This window comes from Pyrus communis, chromosome 15 (genome assembly GCF_041283825.1).
Source record: "Pyrus communis isolate YQ-2024b chromosome 15, ASM4128382v1, whole genome shotgun sequence".
Taxonomy (NCBI): Eukaryota; Viridiplantae; Streptophyta; class Magnoliopsida; order Rosales; family Rosaceae; genus Pyrus; species Pyrus communis.
Window position 1 is genome coordinate 5,803,367 of NC_142579.1, and position 21,628 is coordinate 5,824,994.

At 36.3% G+C, this 21,628-nt stretch overlaps 2 protein-coding genes across 2 annotated transcripts; both read left to right on the plus strand.

Annotated features, from left to right (window-relative positions):
- Positions 1-320: 320 nt before the first annotated feature.
- Positions 321-3,609, plus strand: LOC137713539 (uncharacterized). The gene is made up of 5 exons (XM_068452854.2): positions 321-726; positions 822-887; positions 1,029-1,111; positions 1,347-1,546; positions 3,201-3,609. The coding sequence occupies exons 1-5, from the start codon at positions 551-553 to the stop codon at positions 3,375-3,377; spliced, it is 702 nt and encodes a 233-aa protein (XP_068308955.2). The 5' UTR covers positions 321-550; the 3' UTR covers positions 3,378-3,609.
- Positions 3,610-10,219: 6,610 nt separating this feature from the next.
- LOC137719358 (uncharacterized) lies at positions 10,220-13,300 on the plus strand. Its single transcript, XM_068458415.2, has 6 exons — positions 10,220-10,865; positions 10,961-11,233; positions 12,043-12,224; positions 12,359-12,464; positions 12,625-12,750; positions 12,837-13,300. Exons 1-6 carry the CDS (start codon positions 10,674-10,676, stop codon positions 12,972-12,974), a joined length of 1,017 nt encoding a protein of 338 aa, XP_068314516.2. The 5' UTR covers positions 10,220-10,673; the 3' UTR covers positions 12,975-13,300.
- Positions 13,301-21,628: the final 8,328 nt, after the last annotated feature.

The window sequence follows — 21,628 nt, forward strand, 5'->3', positions numbered from 1 at the left end:
TTGATGAATACTAGTTTATACACTTATGAATATAACTAATCTTCTCTTCATGTTAAACTAGTGTAAAATACCATTCAACTTATTAATTGAATGATAATATTTGCAAACTTGCTTTCCCTCTTCGTGATAGAAAAAATTCAACTCTTAGAGGTGGGCCCATGCAAACTTAAATGGACTATTATTTTATAAACACGTCTCGAAAACTAACGAGGAAAGTTCCACCATTGTGAAACTGGAATAATAGGCAAATTACAAAACGTGAAGCGAATGAGAAATAGGCATTGGTGATGGACCATTGACTTTGATCAATCCATATATACAATATTAACTTTTCACCCAATCCACCAAAACGGTGTCTCCAAATTAAACATTTAACCGGAACATTTCTAAAAGCTAGAGTTCCACCAATCCTAAAAGCCTAGAAGCCACTTTCTCTTGAAGTGCTTTTAACAAGCAGATTCTCATTCTACACACTTTTGTTAACTTTCTAACTGTGTTTTCTCAGTCTTCAGCAACACTCCATCTCAACAAAACCATTTTTTTTACGTCAATGGCCATGTCGATCAGAAGCTCAATTAGTCCTCCTTGCAGTTCTAGACGTTTGCAGGCTTCAGTTTTTAGACCTAGTTGTCTGAGTACTAATCACCGGGACAGATGTCGGTATCTCGGAAATTGGAGCTTCTTGCAGACCCTCGTGAAGATCCAAAATGGTAGCCAGAAAAAGATGTAAGTAAATTAATCCTAGCTATATTTCTTCAACTCCATGGATTTCCAGTTAAATTTGATTATCACGGATAAATAGTACGACCCTTTATTTGCAGGGACGTGGTTGTCAATTGTGTGGAACCAGGAGCTCCTCTTCCTTCTGGTCCTTCCGGTACTAATTGGTACGTCGATGATCTTCTACTACTTGATCTCCTTGAAATGTTTGTCGAATTAATTTCCCACATATGCTTTTCTTGTAATTTATGGTTTTGTATCAGATCAGCGCATGATTAAAGTTGACATTATACATATTACAAGTGCAGGAAACTATGGCTTGTGGGGATGCTTTTCTCAGTAGTTATACCCTTTTGGAAGAACAAATGGTCGCCATTGCTAAAATTCAAAGGTAAGGAAATATTTAATATCATTATCATCATCATTGTCACCATCGTCGGTACTTTTTTCTTTGATCTGTAAGAAGAAAAGATTCGATAATTTTGTTTTTCAAAAAGTGTGGAGATAAATATTACTAGGTCAATAGTTATTTTTCTGAAAAAGAAAGATTAATTGATTTATAATAAAAAATTATTTTGATGTAATATTCTCCATCCCTATAAACATGACACCCCCATTATGTACAGAGACATTTTCAACGGCGCTGGATACAGTGGAAGATGTGGCAGAAATGGTAGAGAAGGTGGCCGGGGAAGTGGAGAAGGTGGCCGATGACATTGCCGATCATCTTCCAGAAGGAAAACTTCAAAGGGCAGCAAGGATTGTTGAGAGTGTGGCAAGAGAAGCAGCCAAGGATGCTGCGCTAGCAGATGATCTCATTGAGCAGGTAATCTTTCTTTATACCTAATCCTCTTATATATCTTGATTTCCACGTTTAAAAGTGAACCACCATATATAATAACATTATCTGGTTAGTACTTAGTACTAATGAAAAGTTTTATTTCGCAATTAACGGGTGAGGATCACATGTTTTTGTCAATTCCGTGTTTAGTAGTTGTCAGCGTCAGTCATTGTACATAATATTTTGTTGGTATTAAGAATTGAAAATGGGGACGTGCATAACAAAACAGAAGACTATTTCTGCAGTTAGGAAAATGTCAATTAAATATTATGATTTCATTATAATTTAGTTCAGATCCAGCCAATGTGTTTATTCAAAGATTGCAGACGTGGGTGTAGCCAACTTGTTGATAAATCTTACATCAAACGTTATTACGATTATATGTTGTGTCCATTTGTGATCCAAATGTGCTATAATTTGTTTTTTCTGTTTCACCTTTGAATATAACATTTATTCTTGTCCAATTGACCAATTAGGAGATGCCATTAATCTTCTAATTTTTTTTAAAACAGAGCTTAATTAAGTACTGTTTAAGTAAATTGGTCTTTATGAAACGAATCAATCTGTCTTTGTATGTGTGTCTCTGTCTTGATGCTTTTGGAATATTAGAACACGAAGCCACTCGTTTAGTAATCGTTCACCATTTCTTAAACAAAGGCCGCTTCCTTCCTTCCCTTTCTCTATTACATATCACATCGCACTTGTTTAGTATCTTCAATAATTTTTAAGCAATTAAATAAAAACTCCTTTTTTTTTTTTTTTTTTTTTTTGTTGAAATGAATAGAAATTCTATTTGCAGCCCTAAGTTCGTAATGTACTTTTTAAGGTTTATTTTTAGTCTTAGAATTCGATTTTAATCTCACTTTGTCCCCTGTAACTAAAAAATCATCACTTTACTCCTTGTTCTATCATGGGACTCAAAATTCGCTCCACTCAAACTTGTAGACTCTCTCTTTTCCTTGAAACTCAAAAATCACCCTAAAACATATGTGGGACCCACCACCCATAAGATTAACCACATATGTCAATGAATTTGATTATAAGTCTCCACTATGCGTTAGCATTAAACAATCAGAAAATACTAAGTTTAAAAGAAGAAAATTGAAATTTTTTGGGTTGATGTGCTTGCTTGAGTTAGAGAGATGAAAAAATAAAAAATAAATTGATTAGTTTGGTGCACCCAAATCAAATCAACAGAACGGAATTAATAGAGTTAAGACAATTTGAAGCGAATTTTGAGTTTTATAGAGTGAAATGACGACTTTTCAGTTTTAGGGTGCAAAATGATATCAAAATTGAATTTCAAGGGGCAAACTGAAGCAATTTTGAGTTTTAAGGAGTAAAAATGACAATTTTTGAGTTACAGGAAGCAAATGACATTAAAATCGAGTTCTTGAGAGTGTAGCTAAAAATAAGCTTATTTTTCATTCTTATTTTAAAAAGTTTAAGATAAAGACAACCAACCTCAATTTTACTTTCAAAGGCCATGGTGAAGAAATGTCATGGTGAGGTGAAACCATGACGTCCGTCCACAGCTTCGGAGAATAAGTTAAACTCAGAACTTCCCAAATAAAGGATACATTCGTTGAGTTTAGATGTGAATCATGTGATTGATGTTAATCGTTCCAAAATTTTGCAGGTTGAGGGTGTCGAAAAGGAAGTGGACTCTGTCATTGAGCAAGCCAATCAGAAAATCAAAGAAGAAGATGATACAGAAAATCAAGCAGCAAAAATCAAAGACGCGACGGAGATTAAAACTAAGATAGCAGAGATCAAAGAAGTGAATGCTGTTAAAAACGAGACAATAAAAAGCTGAGGCAGCCTGCTGACTCAGAGTAGCAACTCCTGTGTTTTATTTTATAAAAAACTAGATTTTAATTCTTAAATAAAATGAAGTTCAAAAATACAAGATTAAAAATTAATTATAGCCCTTAGATTCTATTCAATGTCAGTATATATATATATTTAATGTCTCTTTTTTTATTTATAATTTTATGGTGTTCATAAATAAAATTTTAAGATTATATTATAAATTTTAATTCTCATTATGGTAAGTATCCTATATAAGAAAATATTTTCGTAGAGATTTTTCAGTACCCTTATACTTTTGTATATTGTCTTATGCGCCACTAATTCATTGCAATATATTTAGGTACGAATATTTCGGTACACTAGTTTAGTATAATATGTTTAGGTACGAACATTTTCGTACACTAGTTTAATATAATATATTTAAGTACGCACATTTCGGTACACTAGTTTAGTATCATAACTTAGGTAAGGAATTTTTGGTATACTTATGTTTTTGCATATTTTCTTATGTGCCACTAATTCACTACAATGTATTTAGGTACAGACATTTCGGTACACTAATTTAGTAAAATATATTATGATACAAACGTTCAGGTACACTAATTAGAAGAATTTAAATAAAATTAATGAATTAAAATGTGTGTAATAATAAATTTAAAATTTAATGTAATGACATTCAATAAGATATCTATTAAACATTAAAACAAAAATATAATATGAATTTAAATTAAGTACACATTAAAGGACTAAAATCAATATCCAATCTAACACCAGATTTTTATTAAACTTTAATCTTCTTCAAGGATTAAAATTCAAAAACCCCTTTATAATTAAATATAGCACTATGCCTGAATAAGGGAAATAAACTCGAAATTTTGACAAAAGTCAGAATTTATAATAAATATGCACCAATTCATTTGTTTGGATTCATAATCATATAAATTTTAGAATTTCCGCATAGAAAAAAAGTGGAATTTGGAAAGATTCCGGCCGATCCAGGTATGTATGTATGTATGTATATGTATATGTGTACACACACACACACGTGGTGACATTCAGATAAGAAGATCGGCAGAGAGGGAATGGAGAGAGAAGCTGGATAAAAAACAGAGAACTCAAATAGAATACTAAACAGGTCCTAATCTGCTCAAAATGCTAATTTTCTTGGTTTGCTCTAAAGATAATTTCTCTACACGGATGGATTGTCCATCGCTTCATGAATTTTGTTTCAAGGATTAATCTCAAGCTTGACTCATTTGCACAATGAATATGAGGTGACAATAAGCCCAAGTAGAATTTTTTTTGAGCAAGTTTTGTTAGCATTCTCTTTTTGTAATTGTCTCCACAATTTTTTTTGGTATGTTTTGACCAAGTACACACTTCAACAGTGCATCTATTATTTGTGCAAGACTGACCAAATTTTTCTCAGGTCGATTTGGTTTCAGTTTTACCAAAAAAAAAAAACCAATTAATGCAAAAACCGAACGAGATCGTAAGTTGACTTAAACCAAACCAGGCTAATCAATATTATCGACACCATATCAACATTATCGAGCCCTAACAATAGATTAGGAACAAGGGATTCCACTTCTTCATTTCGAGCAATGGCTATAGGATAAGATCCCTAATTGATGATCGTGGATTGCCAGTTTCAAACATCGGATTCGCGGATAAGGTTGAATAGACTGATAAATGGCAATCTGTTTAATTTAGAGCCACACCAAATTAAATAGGATTGAATAGGTACGAGGACAACACCTTTGCAAGTAGTATTGCTCAATGGCAGCTTAACCTTGCTTTCAGTATCTAATCAGTCGGCTTCTTGGAGAGAGTTAACAAGACAGGCAGAAAATGGGGTTGCAGAACGAGCGAGAGGCAGAAAAAACGCGTAAATAAAATTCATCCAAAATGACTAATTCGTAAAATCACATGCCAAAAATGAGTATGTTTGGTTAAGATTGACATTGTGAGTATTTTTTTTATTAAGGTGGCAAATAGTGAGTACTTTTCCCAAAGGGAGGTGTTTTAGTTTCTCACACAACCTCTTGATTTTTAGCCATCAAGTTAAATAAATCAAATAAAAAAAATTATCAGAATTAAACAAAAGTGTGTCAGAAACTAAAAAAATGAGTGTTTAGCATGTCCCGTTGGATTGTTTTGTTCACAACCACATACTGAACATACCTCACATACTAAAAACAGCTCCAGCGGTATCCCCATTGTCTTGCCAATTGGGTTAAACTGCTTTGGCACAAAGAATCCAGCTCCACGATCCGTAAGGTCGCGTTTGGTACGCGGGACGGGACGGAACAGAGTGGAACGAGGCGTTCCGTCCCGCGTTTGGTGCGCCTAAAATGAGTGGAACGCGCTGTTCCACGGAACAGATTTTGGATGATTTTTTGTTCCACACCCCTACCCTGGAACGGGTTGTTCCACGTCTGTGGGACAGAAATTTCCAATATTTTTAGACAAAAATGCCCTTGGTCTTTTTCAAAATTTACAACTTCAAAATCAGTTAACAAACCCTAAAAACAAAATCTCTTCTTCTCAGCCGTTTCTCTTCACCTCTGCATCCCTTTCCCCTTCGCAACCTTCCTGCTCATCTTCATCCCTTTCCCCTTCGCAACCTTCCTGCTCATCTTCTTCTGTGCAGCCTCGCAACCTTCCTCCTCGTCCCCTTCGCAACCTTCCTCCTCGTCCTCTTCCGTGTAGCAGCTCTGCGAACTTGGTGGTCCTGAGGTATCTCTCTCTCTCTCTCTCTCTCTCTCTCCTCTGTATTTTTGGGTAACTTGAATGTTTGAATTGGTGATCACAAAATCAAGATTTGTTTGTCAGTTACAGTATTAATAAGTGCCTGATTTCATTTGTAAACTATTTCTGTTTACAATAAATATGGATTGGTAATTATTGGATTTATGGATTCGTAGTTTATTTCCCAGCTGAATTAGATAATTTTGGTTTTGATTATTTATGTTGGTTGGTTTGCTTTAAGAAAATTGTTTTATTATTTAATTAGTAGTCGATTCTAATTTGGAGAAAATCTTGTGATAGGGTTATTTGGATGATACAATGAAAGTTGAGGTGATTTTAGGTTCTGGGTTTCTCTCAGATTTTAATATTTTTATGGGTTTGCGATTTGAATGGAGGATTTGCATTCTGGGTTTAGCTAAGATCAACAGAGAAGGAAAGGGGAGTTTATTAATTCAAATGTCGAATTGTCGGTTTCGAATGAAAAGGAAAAGGACAGGGTAAAGAATTAGTGTTGAGTGGGATCTTAACAACCCAGTAAAAAATATTACAAACAGGCATCTAGGGATTGACTATGCTTGGTTTTTTGTTTTGTCCTGTTTCTAATGACTTGGCCACTGACAATCATTTAGCAGTCAATGCATCTTTTTATTTCATTTTCTCCAGCAACCAAGAGAAGGGTATCGAGTAGTAGAGCAGGCTTTTATTAGCTGGCCTCTTTGCTATGGATTTTGGGTTGATTTTGGTTCGTTTATTAGTAGTAGAGCAGGCTTTCTGCTATTATACATCTGCTTAGAGCAGTTGGTTGTTTGCTTTGAAGAATATTGATTCACTAAAACACCTAATTTGGTATATACCTAATTTGGTATATATCTCCCATTCAATTCAATTTCTGAATTGGTATTATTATGAATTTAGAAGGATGACATAAAGCTGGCTTATGTGGTTAAATATAATTTCATGACATTTTAGTGCTAGGTTTAGATCAAATGTTTGGATTAGGCCTAATGAAGGGACCAATTCAGTGTTCAAGAGCTTGTAGATATAACAGAATTCGTAGAAATGTACTCTCATCTTTGAAAAACGATAGACGTGACCAATTTTTCTTCATAGGAGGATGACATAGGTATAGGGATGTCAAGATTTGGACTCTTTTCTTGTAAGGACAAAACTTCGACCAGTCAATATTAAGGTTAGATTCCTATTTTGAATGGTCTGATTGTTGTATTTATAGCTTCTGTCGCAGAAGGTAGTTCGATTTAGATGGTTGTTTTTACTCATCTACCATGTTAGGCCTTGTTCATTATGTTTGATATTTTCCTTTTTGTTTCCCTTTTCAAATCAGTGAATTCGAGGATGCTTTCAAAGATCGACAGAGAACTAGTGGTTTGTCAGCTCATAGTTTCAGGCGAAACGAGTATGGTCCATCTCCACCTACTAGAGGGGATGTAGCTGGTTATTCACGGCCAATCCATGGAAGGTGGGAAAGTCGTTCAACTGGACGGAGTGACAAGGATAGTGACTCGCAATCTGATAAGGATTCTGGTGAGGTTTTAGTTAATCATATTGATATGGTTTTCTCTGTACAAAGGCACATGTAGTTGAATATGCATGTTTCAGAAAAAAGCTTCATATGATTGTTAGTTCCTGTTGTAGAGGCTGGCAGCGATCTTTATAGGGATTCCAGTAGAGTCTTCCATAAGTAAGTACTAAGTAGGACTTTCGCCCTTCATCTTCTTTGCATCTATTGGATTTGCAGTTATTTGACAGAAGAAACTTATGAATTGTTTAGCCTTTACCCAGACCTCCAGCCACTCTCTCATCGTTGACCAAACAATGGAAATTACATTTCAATTTTCCAAAGGACTGGGCTAAGATTGGTTATGCTTAACAGTTAATATTAGCAGGAGGAAAATATATATTGATTGGGTGACATGAAAGTAGTTAGGGATTGTGAGGGATGCTTTTGCGGATGTCAGATTATGCTTTTAGGGATGTCCAAATTATTCTGTTTGGGAAAGCCCTTGAAGTTTAATCTGAGACTTACTTTGTGGACAAGCTGATATTTGTTGTGAGGATATTGAAGGATCGACCACTAAAAAGCATTGATTAGCATATAGAATTAGAATTGGTGACTGGTGCCCTTGTAGGTGATTGTTAAAATCCTACCATTGTTCATTTCCTGTCTTGAAACTATCAAGAAATTAATTTCTAATTGACATATTTTTTGTCCTCATTCTATGTTAGGCTCATTTCTGTGACAATATTATCTTAATTCCATGGACTAATCCATGTGTTGACTGTGTTGAAAGGCACAAATTTTTTTGACATGTTTGGGTTTGATCTCATGTGGATTATTGGAAAAACAAAATGGTATTGCTCTGACAGATTGTTGGTCGCTTACAGGTCTGAAGACTAATATTACGAATCGTGATTCTAAATCAGCCCAAGATCGTTATTTATCTGTGAGTTTTGCATGTTTATCAGCTTATATGGTTTGGATCTTTTTTTTTTTTGTTGGATCGTTATTGTGCGTGTCTGATGCATTTTGTTTTCCAGATTCGGGAAACTGTCCCTTTCAGATTTTTGGAATTTCAATGAAGTTAGTGAAAGATACCGATCTGATGGGTATTTGGACCACCTTGGATGACTCACAGAAGCCAGATTTCATTAAAGTGTTTATGGAGAGCCTTTGAGGTTTTAGTATTTGTGGTTTTAGTATGGGGAACTTTATCAACTTCTAAGTGTTTTAGTATTTGTGGTTTTAGTATGGGGAACTTTATCAACTTCTAAGTGTTTTCATTATTACTTTAGCAAGACATTATTTGTTTTTTAAGTCGGGACGAATGTTTGATTTCGAAAATTTCATGTTTAAGTTATGCATATTTCATTTTCTTTGTTTAAGTTCTAAATGTTTAAACCCTAAAATGTTTACGATATGCATGATCATTAAACTTATATATTTTTCAACATTTGTCATGTGCTCTTATGTGGTTTGCCTTGTTCCTGCAATAGGGAATATTTAGAGGGGTGTCCTTCTAAACAAGGCCAATTCTAATGTTTGTAGAACCTAAACTCCCTAAACAACAACCCACAATTGAAAGGACCAAAATTAGGGACTAAAAATTGAATTGGGGTGTGGGTTTTGCAATTTGCACAATAAAATTTGATGGGTTTGTGGTGAAAATTCGAATGGAGGTGTAGAAAACGGGAAAAATTACAAATTTTAAAGGGGTTTGCATGTGAAACACAATATATACCTATTAAAATTTGGACCAAGAAAAACAAATAATGGATAATAGTGTTCAAATTTGAACAACTTAAAAAAAAAAAAAAAAAAAAAAAAAAGATGTCCCGTTCCGCCCATAAAATTGTACCAAACAACAGCGGAACATGGGTATTTTAGTCATTTTAATCTTTTGGTTCCGTTCCGTCCATGTGCTACCAAACGCAGGACGGAACAACCGTCTTGTTCCGTCCTGCGCGTACCAAACATAACACAGAACATCTGTTCCGTTCCGTCTCGTCCCGTCCCGTCCCGTCCCGTCTGCGTACCAAACGCTACCTAATTGCACAGGCAGGTGGTGAGAGCAAGCCGGTTCAACTGCCCCGCCCAACAATTGATGGGCCTGAGCCCGCTGGCGATGGATGATGTTATGGGTGACATCAGCCTGCGTAAACAAAAGGATACAAATTGAACATAATTTAAGTCGTCTTCATAAAATAATTTCTTTTATAAACTGAGGCTTAAATAATTATTTTATATTAAAATTATTTAATAATAACTAATACGTGAGATCTTTTTACTTATAAGTAAGAGATCTTATATTTGATTTTCATTAAAAGTGAATTTTAACCACATTGTTGTCAGCTCATTATGAGGCTAAACCCATAATATCGTTTGTTCAAAAAAAAAAAAAAAATTCAGTACCTCTGGCAAAAATCCTCCAATTTTTTGGGAAATGGATCATCTCCGAATCATTTTTCACCATATCTACCTAATCTGGGATCCGGACAGTTAAAATTTAATCTAAAAGTTATAATTATTATAGCTTTTAAATATTCCATTTATTTATAACCGTTGAATTAAATTTTAATGATTCTGATCTCAAACTAAATTGATTTAGTAGAAAATGATCCGGTGAGGAACCTTTCCCATTTTTTGCCATTCATTTTCCTTTTCGTTGGCCACGTAGATCCAGGTGACGCCCTACTTTATAATGAAGCTCCAACGGCTAGCGCCTTTCATTTTGAAATCTTCCAGACCGAAGTTCAAAAAGTATACAGAAAGCAAAAAAGAAAGAAGAAATCCCTGAATAAACCCCTCCTCTCGATTTCGGACCCCAAAATCCCCAAATCTCAAATCTCCACGCCCCGTGAATTCCAAATTCACCATTTCTAGGGTTTCAATTCGCACCCAGAGTGATTACTGTACGCGCTCTCTCATCCTCCTATCAAACCTTAGCGGAAGAAAAATCAGATTTTTTGTTGTTGCGATTTCTAGGGTTTTGGCGAGTCTAGGTTTTTCTAAGATCGAGAAGGAAGAAAAAGAATGGATCTTCCGCAGGAAATCGACGACTATATCAAAGAATCGATCGACCACTCCTTGGGCCTCCCTGTGTCGACGCACACCCTCGAATTGAAGCTTCGATGCTCCGAAGAAGCGAAACGGCGGCTTCAGAATCAGTATTCACTACTCCTCTCGAAACTGAAGGAGAAAGAGCAAGTCCTGGAGCGCTATAAGGTTCGTAATTTTACATATGTTCGTATAATTGTATCGATATATATGAGTGTGTATATTTATTTGTTTTTTGGGATTTTGATTGTTTTGTATATTAGGCCGAAGCGAGTATGAATGCACAAGCTTTGAGGAAGTTCGTTGAGGAGAATCAGAGATTGGCGTCAGAATGTGCGCATCTGGTGACTCAGTGCAACAAGTGGGAGAGAGAATGCTCGCTCTACGATCACGACAGAGAGGCTTTGATGGATTTTGGGAACGAGGCTGATCAGCGTGCCAAGGAGGCGGAGATTCGTGTTCAGGAGTTGGAGGACGAAGTCAGAGAGTTGAGGGATGAATTGGGGTTCTACAAGCACAAATTGGAGATGCATTTGGTAATTTCTTCAACCGATTCTTATTTTTGAGCCGTGATTAGGTTTTGATCAATTGAAAGAAATGAACTGGGCAATGGGTTGGAATTTTATTATGGTGGTTAATACAGTAAATTGCTTGTTTTCTTCATTGTGTAATGTTCTCGTGGAATGCTATTACGTTTTTCTGGAATGTTATTCAGCTTCATGAAATTTTCTTTGTGCTTGGTGAAATGGCATGTATGCTTTTACAAGATTCATTTTTTATTTAGATGCTGTAAATAAGTTGTTATTCCTGGTTTCAATATTCCTCAATGTTTTTCCAGCTTTGTGCAGACATCACATACATGTGCACACAATCACAGACAAAAACTTAGAATAAATCTTGTGAGCTTTTTTGGGTTTTACCCATTCCAGTTTCTTTGAAGTACTGGGAAGAACAAGTATACAGATTACTTCTGTGCAATTTTCTTCTGATGTTGATGGCAAAAATTAGCAAGAAAATTAGTGTAAACCCCAGAGAAATCAGAAACTTCGATGGAATGAATCGATTAGAATGAGCGCAAAAGACTGAAATAATTGGTTTTCGACGCTGTATAATGCTTCTCAGTCATGAATTTGGAGTTCTGACATATTGCATATTTTTGTTCTAATATTTTTCTATTTCAGATAATGTTTAGTCATTTTGTGAAATTTGGGGATTTAGTTTCTTTTTCCTATCCCACTATCTTGTTTCTTCTCTTCCGTGTTAATTATGATTGACAAATAGGTTAACAATCCAAATATACTTTTATATGATTTTATGAAGACTAATAGAAGTTTTTATGTTGAAGGTTGAATCATCTGCTGAAGACACAACCATTGAAGAGAAACTACTGGATTCTGTTTTGGCAACATTGATCAATAAAGATGAGGCAACATTGATCAATAAAGATGAAGCTGTGTCTGCACGTGCTTTTCTGGAGGCCAACAAAGGAAATGAGTCATGTGGAAGGTTGCTAAAAATGTGGAAATGGTGAGTTTATTTGTAATTCTTCATTCTTTTTTTCTTTTTTTATCAAATGGTGAATTAGAATCTACCTTTGTGCAAAGTCTACTTTGCGAGTTGCTTCTATCTGAATATGAACTTCTCGTTTCTGAATGTGGTAGCTTGAAGCCGTCATCTCAAAAAGTTCTATCACTAGTTGCTGAGGTCAAGACACTTGAGAAGGATAAGGAACATCTAAGAATCAATCTTCGTACGGCTGAGGAAGAGGTAAGGAGTGCAGAAAATTTTGAACCTTTGCTTCTTTCCCTGATCTGTCCTCTCTTGATTTTTCCTGGAATACTCTGTATTGTATAATGATATCCCATACTTGTGATGTTTATATGTCAAAATATTGTAGAATGATTTCCCATATTTATGATGTATGCAGGTCAAATTGCTTTTTGAAGAAAACAAAGTCCTAGATGTGGAGAACAAAAGATTACTGAGGCTATACCAGAAGGAAAGAAACCATTCTGCGTCTGGTGGAAAACATATCGACAGTGCATCAGTGAAGGTGAGACAAGGGGAAAATAAGAGCTTTGACTCGTTTGTTCTATGTATTGATCTGCTCTAATATATTGCATTGTTTCTCCGTTGCAGTCAAATAAGCGCAAATCAAGCTCTAAGATAAGCAGCCCGATTCAAGGGAAGATTGATTTCAGTGAGCAAGAACCAGCAAGACAGCCCCTATCACCCTTGCGCTGTAACTCCCCTAACTCTAGAACCTATAAGAAGTAGTAGAAATTTTTTTCAAACAGTCCCCTTTGTACCTCGTGTATTCATGATACCTTGTGACTGGGGGTTAAGATCACAGAGTTCGGAATGACTAACAAGTTTGATTGTAAGAATCACTTGCTAAGTCTTTTAGTAAGTGGTAGGGAATTTTTCGTTTCAAAGGCAATGCCAAGTTCTCGTCTTTAAAGATCTGGTATTTCTAGGGATGCAGCAATTACGTACAGTTGTGAAATTGTTTGCGTTTATGATGAATTTCTGTGATCATGTTCTTGTATATTAGTATAGCCTAGTTGCATGGTTCAATTTGAGTGTATATGTTTCTTCAAAAATTTGTTCACAACAGGTATATTTCCAAATACGTTCTCAACCTGTTCATGTTCTTGTATCTTACTAAAACCACATACCAAAACGATAGGACTAATAGATGGAGAAATTTACCAATTGTGAGTTTGCCATGTCACTAGTAAAGTACTTGACGACAACCACACGTAATGTGTGTGTGTGTGTGTGAATAGATTTTATTTCTTTGTAATTTTTATTCTAATTTCCCCAAGTCCTAAGTCTTAGTGCTTACTAGTGCTTAATACCCGCGCGTTGCCGCAGGTTTGAAGTTAAGATAAGATATTAAAAATGAAAAAATTTCGGTTACGAAATAGGAACAACGATAACAACAATGAATTTGAAAAATCGTTAACTGGAAAAGGTTAAATTTAGATAATATAAAGATACAAATTATAGTTATCCATTATACTGTAGCACTTCTATGTATTTCTGGATTAGGAGGATTACATTTAGTTACAGAAAATAGAAATTCCTGGTATAAAGATACAAAAAACATTATAATAACTGAATTTTTTCTAATAACCCCATCTAATATACTGTGTTCCAGCTTTTGCATACAAAAAATGAGAAGATGCTGCTGTATGGGGATGCAAAAAATATTGTTGAGTTTTGGGCAAAAAAAGATATGTAGAGGTTTTTAAACATGTTAAACATGATTTAATATAGATAAACAAAACACGGTAAACATTCTTGATCAGAGTAGTGAAAGGTGTCTTCAGCCCTTGTTGTCATTGATGAAGCAACATGAACAAAGAGGAATAGAACATAACATATTTAGATAGGATTTAGTATCACATTTAAATGGTAATGGAGGAAAAGATAAAACAACTTGAAAGCATACTAACCTAATCATTGTTTCCAGTGCTGCTGTGTGGCTTTGCCTAAGTAGGAGGTGAATTTTTTTTTAATAACTTGATCGGAACCTTATCACATTCTCTTGGATCAACTTCTGAAATTTCTTCAAATTCACTGAGTTGAATGATTACACAACATTAATATAGTTGTTCACAGAAAGAAGAAAAGATGATTCCTAGTTATAATTCATAGTATTGAAAATGTTTGATATGTAAATTTTAAGAAAGTTGAAGTGAACACATGGAAATTTTTTAAAACATGATGTAAAAATATAAACATCATATTTGAGAATAGTATGAAATTAGATATCAAACCTTTGTTCACTAGGAATGAAAAGCACTCTTCTCATAGATTCTCTTTTTCGTTTATAAGATTGATCACTTGGTTCAAGTGTTGAGAACGATTCAAAAACAAAGGAAAAGGACTGGCAAGAGCGGGAGAAGCAAAGAAAGCAAACAATTGGCAAGAGTGGGAGAAGCAACCAAAGACAACGAAGAAAGCAAACGACTGCCAAAAGCGGGAGAAGCAAAGAAAAACAACAAAGAAAATTTGAAAAGAAAACGGAAGAAAGAAGAACAAAAGTAGAGATACTACCTTGTGGCGATAACTGACACGTGGACGGGCATAAATTTTTATTTTTTGTTGTGCCACAAATCATGTGGCCTGGTTTTAAGCACATTTTTTTTAATATTTTTTTTGTCTTCCCATCAGATATACATGGGTTTAAAAAGTTAAGAAGGTATAAAAATTTTATTGTTTGTTATCACAGAAAAATTTAAAAAAAAATGTACAATGATAAATTATACATATACTAAAACTTGGTAGCACAATAAAGAACAAAGAAAAAGTCACTTATTATAAATCAAATGCTTTGCTTATGTTTGAGCAGCTCCAGGAATCGATGGTTTTCATATCCTGCAAATTCGGACTCTTAACTTCGCTAGCTTTATATACAACTGTAATTTATCAATAGGAGTTGGAGCCATATTTTTCATTTACCCTGGTCAGACAAAGCATAAATTTTTTAATTTCTCTTTCGTTCTTTATTTGTTATTTCCTATTTTCTCTACTCTAATTTAAACATCAAATTCATCCAAAAACAAAATTTTTTTAATAATTATTTCCTATTTTCTGTGCTCTAAATTAAACACCAAATTTACCCAAGAACAGAAAATAAGCAAGAATAAGTGGAAAAAAAAAAGAAGAAGAACAACATACCTGAAATAGAACCAGCGCGAAAATGGCAACACAACACCTGGAAAAAACGAACAACACCGTTTCTTGAAAATACAAAACAGAACCAAATCATGCTCCCATAATAACAATGACAACACACAAACGAAAAAAAGATGAAGCACCATTTGCTAAAACGCGAAGGAAAGAAGCAGAAAACACAAAGGAAAAATTGAGGAAAGAAAGAGATAAAAATGAAAGATAAAGGGAGAAGCCCTCTCAGCAGAAAAGCCCCCGATGATCAACACGTGGAAGACAAAAAGCAGAGCAAAGCCAAAAAATAAAATAACCAAGGGCAAGGTGGAAGACAGCGGGGCTTCTCACAATTTTTAATACTTGGTTTCCATGCATTCAAAATTTGTTATAATTTTTTATTGTGTTATGTGCCACAAACCTGGATTAACTCATTTTTTTTAAATATTTGTTGTTAGTTTTTTTTGTATTATTTTATCTTTCTTTGTGCCCACACTCTGCAGGAGACTCTGCATTCAAATGTTTTTATAATATTTTATTGTGTTCTGTGCCACAAACCGTGTTCCGTGCCACCTACTACAGGAGACTCGGCGTGGAAGACAAAAAGCCGAGCAAAATAAAAAAAATAAAATAATCAAAAGGCAAAGCAATGGGGACATGTGTGTTTCTCACAATTTTTAATAATTATTTTGTCTATGCATTCAATATTTTTATAATTTTTTCTTGTCTTGTGCGCCACCAACCATGTGGCCTGATTTAAGTCATATTTTTTTAAATAATTTTTTGTCCCTTTTTAATTAATTATTTTATCTTTCTTTGTGCCACAACTCGACGATCATAGACACGAAACCTGGGAGGACAAAGAATGATCAACGCGTGGCAATCATGGGCAATACAGGTATTTTATTATGTGAACCAGGCAATAGAATGGTAATAGACCGAAAAAATTAGGGGCATTTCCGCCTTTTACTATTGTTGAACAGTGCTAAAACTCAACTGAGTTTTAGCATATATAATGTAGCACATGACTTGAAAATTTCATTTTCATACCCAATTTATGGTACGAGAGAATCCAAGAGGATTCATCTCGTTGCCTTTCCTATCAAGAGTCATAATAGAATTCAGAAAGAAGACGAGTCAAAAGATATTGATGTCGATGGTGGTGACATTCCACGAAGCAGAGGTGAAAGTCTTATGCAAGATGAGAGGGCAATAAGCTTTCAATTTTGACCAGCTCAACAAAGCGTTAAATCCATGTTCGTTAACCAAGCAAACAAAGTGAGGTTATGAAATAAACGAAGTGAAGTGGAAGAAGAAGCAGTGAGGCGTCAAATGTAGTGATGTAGGAAGAAGAGCATTCTGATGGATTCAATTTATATGACATTTGACTCCGTAACCTCTAGTGCGCAGCCTCGTGAATACAACCGTGAAGTTGCGAAGCAGATCTTGTGCAATTAATAATAAATAAATAAAGAATGAAGGAATGGAACCTTCCTTTGACTTACTTCAGTGGCAAGAGATTCAAGAATTACTACGAAAGATAAAGGGACTCTGTCAAAGAGGCACACTCATCTCGATGGCTTGATGAAACACGGCCACACACCCTTTTGTTGTCAACGTGACTGAAACGAAAGAGTGGCGCCTCATCCACTGCTTTGTACTGAAAGTGGTGCTCCTCGTCATGCTTGACGTGGGAGGGGATGATTACAAACCATCCTTTTTGCCAGTCCCCATCTCCCTAACTAGTCAGGGGATCCCTTGTATCATTCCGTCATTTCACAAATGTAGGGTCCATAAAGGTGACAAAAGGTAGGATGCCCCTATTTGGCTTTTGTTTTCCAAACTGGGTTTGCCGCTAAGTCAGCCTTCCATATTTGGACGCTGGTTCAAGTTAACAGTGGCAAAGATTCCCCACTTCACTTCGCTTCACTTCCACCTCACTTCGTTTACTTCATAACCTTATGTTTACACAAAATGTTGTTGTTAAGGAATTCCCACTATGGTCTCGAGAGAACAATCCTAACACAAAGCTTGGAAAACAGTTTATAATCATGCCTTCGATCTCTTCAAGCGGAGGGTTTCGCACTCAACCAGCGGGAGATTGCTCGACCATACCATTAGGGACAGGGGATTGAGATGATCTTGAAAGTCAGGTGAAGCCGAGACACATCCATACTATAAGCCATTTGAACTTCCAACAAAAGGACTCGGTGGTGACCTAACCGAGTCCATCTTGTTCCCCTGGACCATCCCAATGTGATTAAGATCAACCCAATGCCTAGTCGTTTCGAGCTTTGTCTCGATCAGATGCATCAAAAGGGCCAAAAGAGTGAGAGGAGGCTTAAAAAACTGCTAGAATGGCCACCGGAGGTAGTGTCCATTGGGAGAAGGGGCCAAAATGAGGTTTTTATTACCAGAAAGCATCCATTCAGATGATATCTAGTGGTACGCACATACCTGATGAGATCCCCATTTCCATTCTATTCATTCCTTAAATAGGCAAGTCCCTTACGTAAGTAAAGAAAAAGGTTTGGGATCAACTACAAGTTACAAAGTCAAAGTAGTCGTGAGGCATCGAAGATGTCCCTGTGGAGAAGCAAAGGCTCCACATTACGAAATACTGAATTTGCATATAGAAAGACAATGGATCCATGTCTTATACCAATGTACAGAGAAATGCTAGAAGTAGCCACAAGTAAAAGAACATGAAAGATTGAGACTTATGTGGATATCTTAATATCGGTGCTAGTCTTGCCCATAAGATAAGTAATGTTTGTGGTTCTTCTTTGACTAAGTAACTCCCTTGGGGTTCCCCTCATCTATTCTTGAGTCACAAGTCCACTACAAGGATATTATTGAAAAAAGTCAAAAAATGCTTGTTGCTTGGAAAGCTGTATGTTTATGTAACAACCCGTCCCGGAATTTACGTAAAAAAATGGGTATTTTTGTATTTTCACTAAGTTTGGGGGATACTTTCTTTTTTAAAATTGTTTTTGAGTCTTAATTGGTGAGCCCAAGGGGCCCACCCCCTGATTCTGTCCCCCCGAGCCTCTCATCTCTTTCTTCTCTCTCAGTCTCTCTTCTCTTTTTCTTTCTTTTTGTCTTTCTCTCCCTCTCTCTGAGCAGAACACACCCACACACACACACACACACACACACACACCCCCATGCCCACACCTATAGCTCTTTTCTAACCCCGTGGTTGTGTTTTGGACGTCAAATCACGAAGAAACCACCTCGGAGACATTTCCCAGTTTTCTGGCGAGCACCGCCCCTTTCGAGGCAATTTACGGCCAAACCACGGCTAGTTGGCCGGCGTACAAGGTATCAATCTCTTCGTCTCGCTGAGTACTACAACGTTCCTTTTTGTTTCACCCAATTTCATTGAGTATTGAAGAAGTTATACTCATTTGAATCTTACCCAGTTTCCGGCGGACACCCGTGGATTCCAGGCTGTTTTCCGGCCAACTCCGGCCACGATGACGGAAACCAAGGGTATATTTCGATTCCTTACCTTCGGGGCTTCAATTTGGTATATTGAATGACATGTTTTGGTTGAGTTTTGAGCTCCATCGGAGCTTGGGAATTTTCCGGCCAAAAACCGGCCTTCTCCTTCCTTGGAATCCGGCGAACACCCAAGGCCTTTGGGCCTTTCCTGCCAAGCCCAAAACCCTGGGCAGCCCAACCCAACCTTTTTATTATTTTTATTTTTGTTTTATTAATTTAAAGACCTTTGGGCCGTTTCTTTTAAGGCCTCTGGCCCGTTAACCCTAAACCCATTAGACCCAAACCCTTTAGGCCCAAACCCGGATCCAACCCAAGTCCAAACCCTTTAACCCAATCCGGATCCAAACCCAGACCCGTTTGACCTGTTGACACGGACCCGGACTCGGTCTGACTGTTGTCTTGAACCCGTTTCCGATGTCCGTTTTCTCAAATTCAATCGTTTGAGTAAAGTTTGACTAAATGTACCATTTATGTGCTTAGGGGCGTTTATCTGTGGCGTTTCCTTCTTTGCTAGATGGCGTGGCTTTTCGACGGCGAAGTATTGTGAGTGGACCCCTTCTAAAAATGCATGTTTTAATGGTAGAATTGCATACATAGAAAAACATGACTTTACAATTATGTTTTATGAAACGTTTTACGAGATAACATGCTTATTGAGGCTAGTTTGAATTATTACTATTTTTCCTATAACCCATGTTCTTATAGAATATCTGATGGATGACGATATGATATTCAGAACATGTTTAAAACATCTCTTTATAGTATAGATGATGGATGACTTTATACTATGAAGTTGATTTTCAATATATGTATGTTCACTGGTTTTGTACTTATCTAGTGGTCCTTTCCGCTATGGGACGTAGGGATAGATCCGGTCCGTCCTGGGCAACGATTTGGTGTTGGCATAGGGCCTGGAGTGTGTTTTCCTCTGACTATCTGCTCAGAGACGGGGAGCCAACAAGGGGCCTGAAGTGTATTTTCCTCTAACTGTCTGCTCAGAGACGGGGAGACGGCATGGGGCCTGAAGAGTTATATCGGACATTCACTAGTGTTTATTATTTTATGCGAATTATGATTTGAGACATTGCACGACATGTTAGGTTTCGGAAAACCTATGTTTATCATTACATATGTGTTTTCATAAAACCTGGGGGTTAGTATGTTGATAACTGTTTTATTATATATATATATCAATTTGATCCACTCATGTTTGTTTTGCGCCCCCTTCAGGACTTAGAATCGAGGCATACAATCCTGACGTCCAGACACTTCCGCATCGGCATCTTCGAGTCATCTCGGTGTAGGACCCACTCCTTTGTTTCATTCAATTTTATATTATTTTCTTTTAGTGTTCTAGATTAGTGGTGTGCTCTGAACACGGTCCTTATTTGCATATTCATTATTCTTTTATATTTATAAACCTTATTTACCCCTTGTTTTCAGCATTTGCACTCAATAAATGGCTTTCGTCACCCTCGGGTGTCGGCCAGCACGTGCCTATCCTGGTATTCAGGGAATATCGAGGTCAGGGCGTGTCAGTTTATCTTTGGCTAGGAGAGTTATTCTGATTCAATCAGTGACATCTTCCATTCCAATATATACCATGCAGTCAGTAAAGCTACCAATTAATGTTCATAAGCGGTTGGAATATCATTAGTTTGGTACAATAAAACTCAGTTCGGTTCAGTCTCTGGTTAACAATGTCAGTGCCTTGACTAGATTGAAGCATGTGTTGCAGCATCCTGTGAGGCTAATCCAGTAGAGAAGAGAATAACGAATTTGACTCACTTTAAAAGGGCCAAGTGTTATGGGAGCACATGCTTTAAAGCAATCGAGGGGGTGATAAATATGCAAGCGAACCCGATGCCACAAGGCTGAAGCCTTCGCATTCATTCTTTGCGTTGTACATAATGTTCTAGTGTAGCATGCTGCTCGTGTATGTAGCCCCGCTCACTCTTCCTTTGTTGCTTTCGTGTGCGACGAACTGTGCTGGCTGAGCAGTTTCTCATTCTCCTCCTATGGTGTGAGCAATTCCACCACTAATGATTGACCCAACTAACTAATCTCCCAAGTACAAAGCTAGCCTGATTGGGACTCACAAGATGGTTCATCAAAGGCCTTAATCTGCTAACAAATTTTTTTTTAGAAATCACTTTGTAAACAGTATAACGCAAGCTAATAGGTTCGATGAACAGTCACTCACTTTTGACAGTCATACAATTCTAGAAGATGCTCTAGAATTGGGTCAATCATGTTTATTAAAAGGGGACAATAAGCAGTCTATTAGCTAAATACTGGGAAGACTATAAGAGAAATTTCATGTCATTTGATACTACAGTCTAGTGGTATTCATCTTTATTTGTAAGTGAGAGGTCTTAAATTCGATTCTTGCCAAAGGCGAATTTGAACCACATTATTGCTAGCCCACTGTGAGGTTTAGCCTACTCTCCCACATATTGCTAGCCTATAATGTAGACAATATCGTTTAAAAAAAAAGACAAATTTCATGAGACCAACACCTAATAAATGTCTTTATTTCCATTCAAACTCTCCATTAATTAGGTGAAAACTAAAAGAGTAATACTAGACTAAATTTGTAGATTAAATTTTGTAAACTAATGACATGGAAGTTGATGAATGAATTATTATTTAAACGTTGATAAACATAATCATTTTCTATTAGTAACACATCATTTAATTTGCAAATTTAGTCTCTCTATCATTTCTTAAACTGAAAAGCAATGTCA

Coding starts and splice junctions, on each gene's coding strand:
- LOC137713539 (XM_068452854.2), top strand. CDS start 551: ATGGCCATGTCGATCAGAAGCTCAATTAGTCCTCCTTGCAGTTCTAGA. Junction 1,112..1,346: donor GCCATTGCTAAAATTCAAAG/GTAAGGAAATAT, acceptor CATTATGTACAG/AGACATTTTCAACGGCGCTG. Junction 1,547..3,200: donor CAGATGATCTCATTGAGCAG/GTAATCTTTCTT, acceptor AAAATTTTGCAG/GTTGAGGGTGTCGAAAAGGA.
- LOC137719358 (XM_068458415.2), top strand. CDS start 10,674: ATGGATCTTCCGCAGGAAATCGACGACTATATCAAAGAATCGATCGAC. Junction 11,234..12,042: donor ACAAATTGGAGATGCATTTG/GTAATTTCTTCA, acceptor TTTATGTTGAAG/GTTGAATCATCTGCTGAAGA. Junction 12,465..12,624: donor TTCGTACGGCTGAGGAAGAG/GTAAGGAGTGCA, acceptor TGATGTATGCAG/GTCAAATTGCTTTTTGAAGA.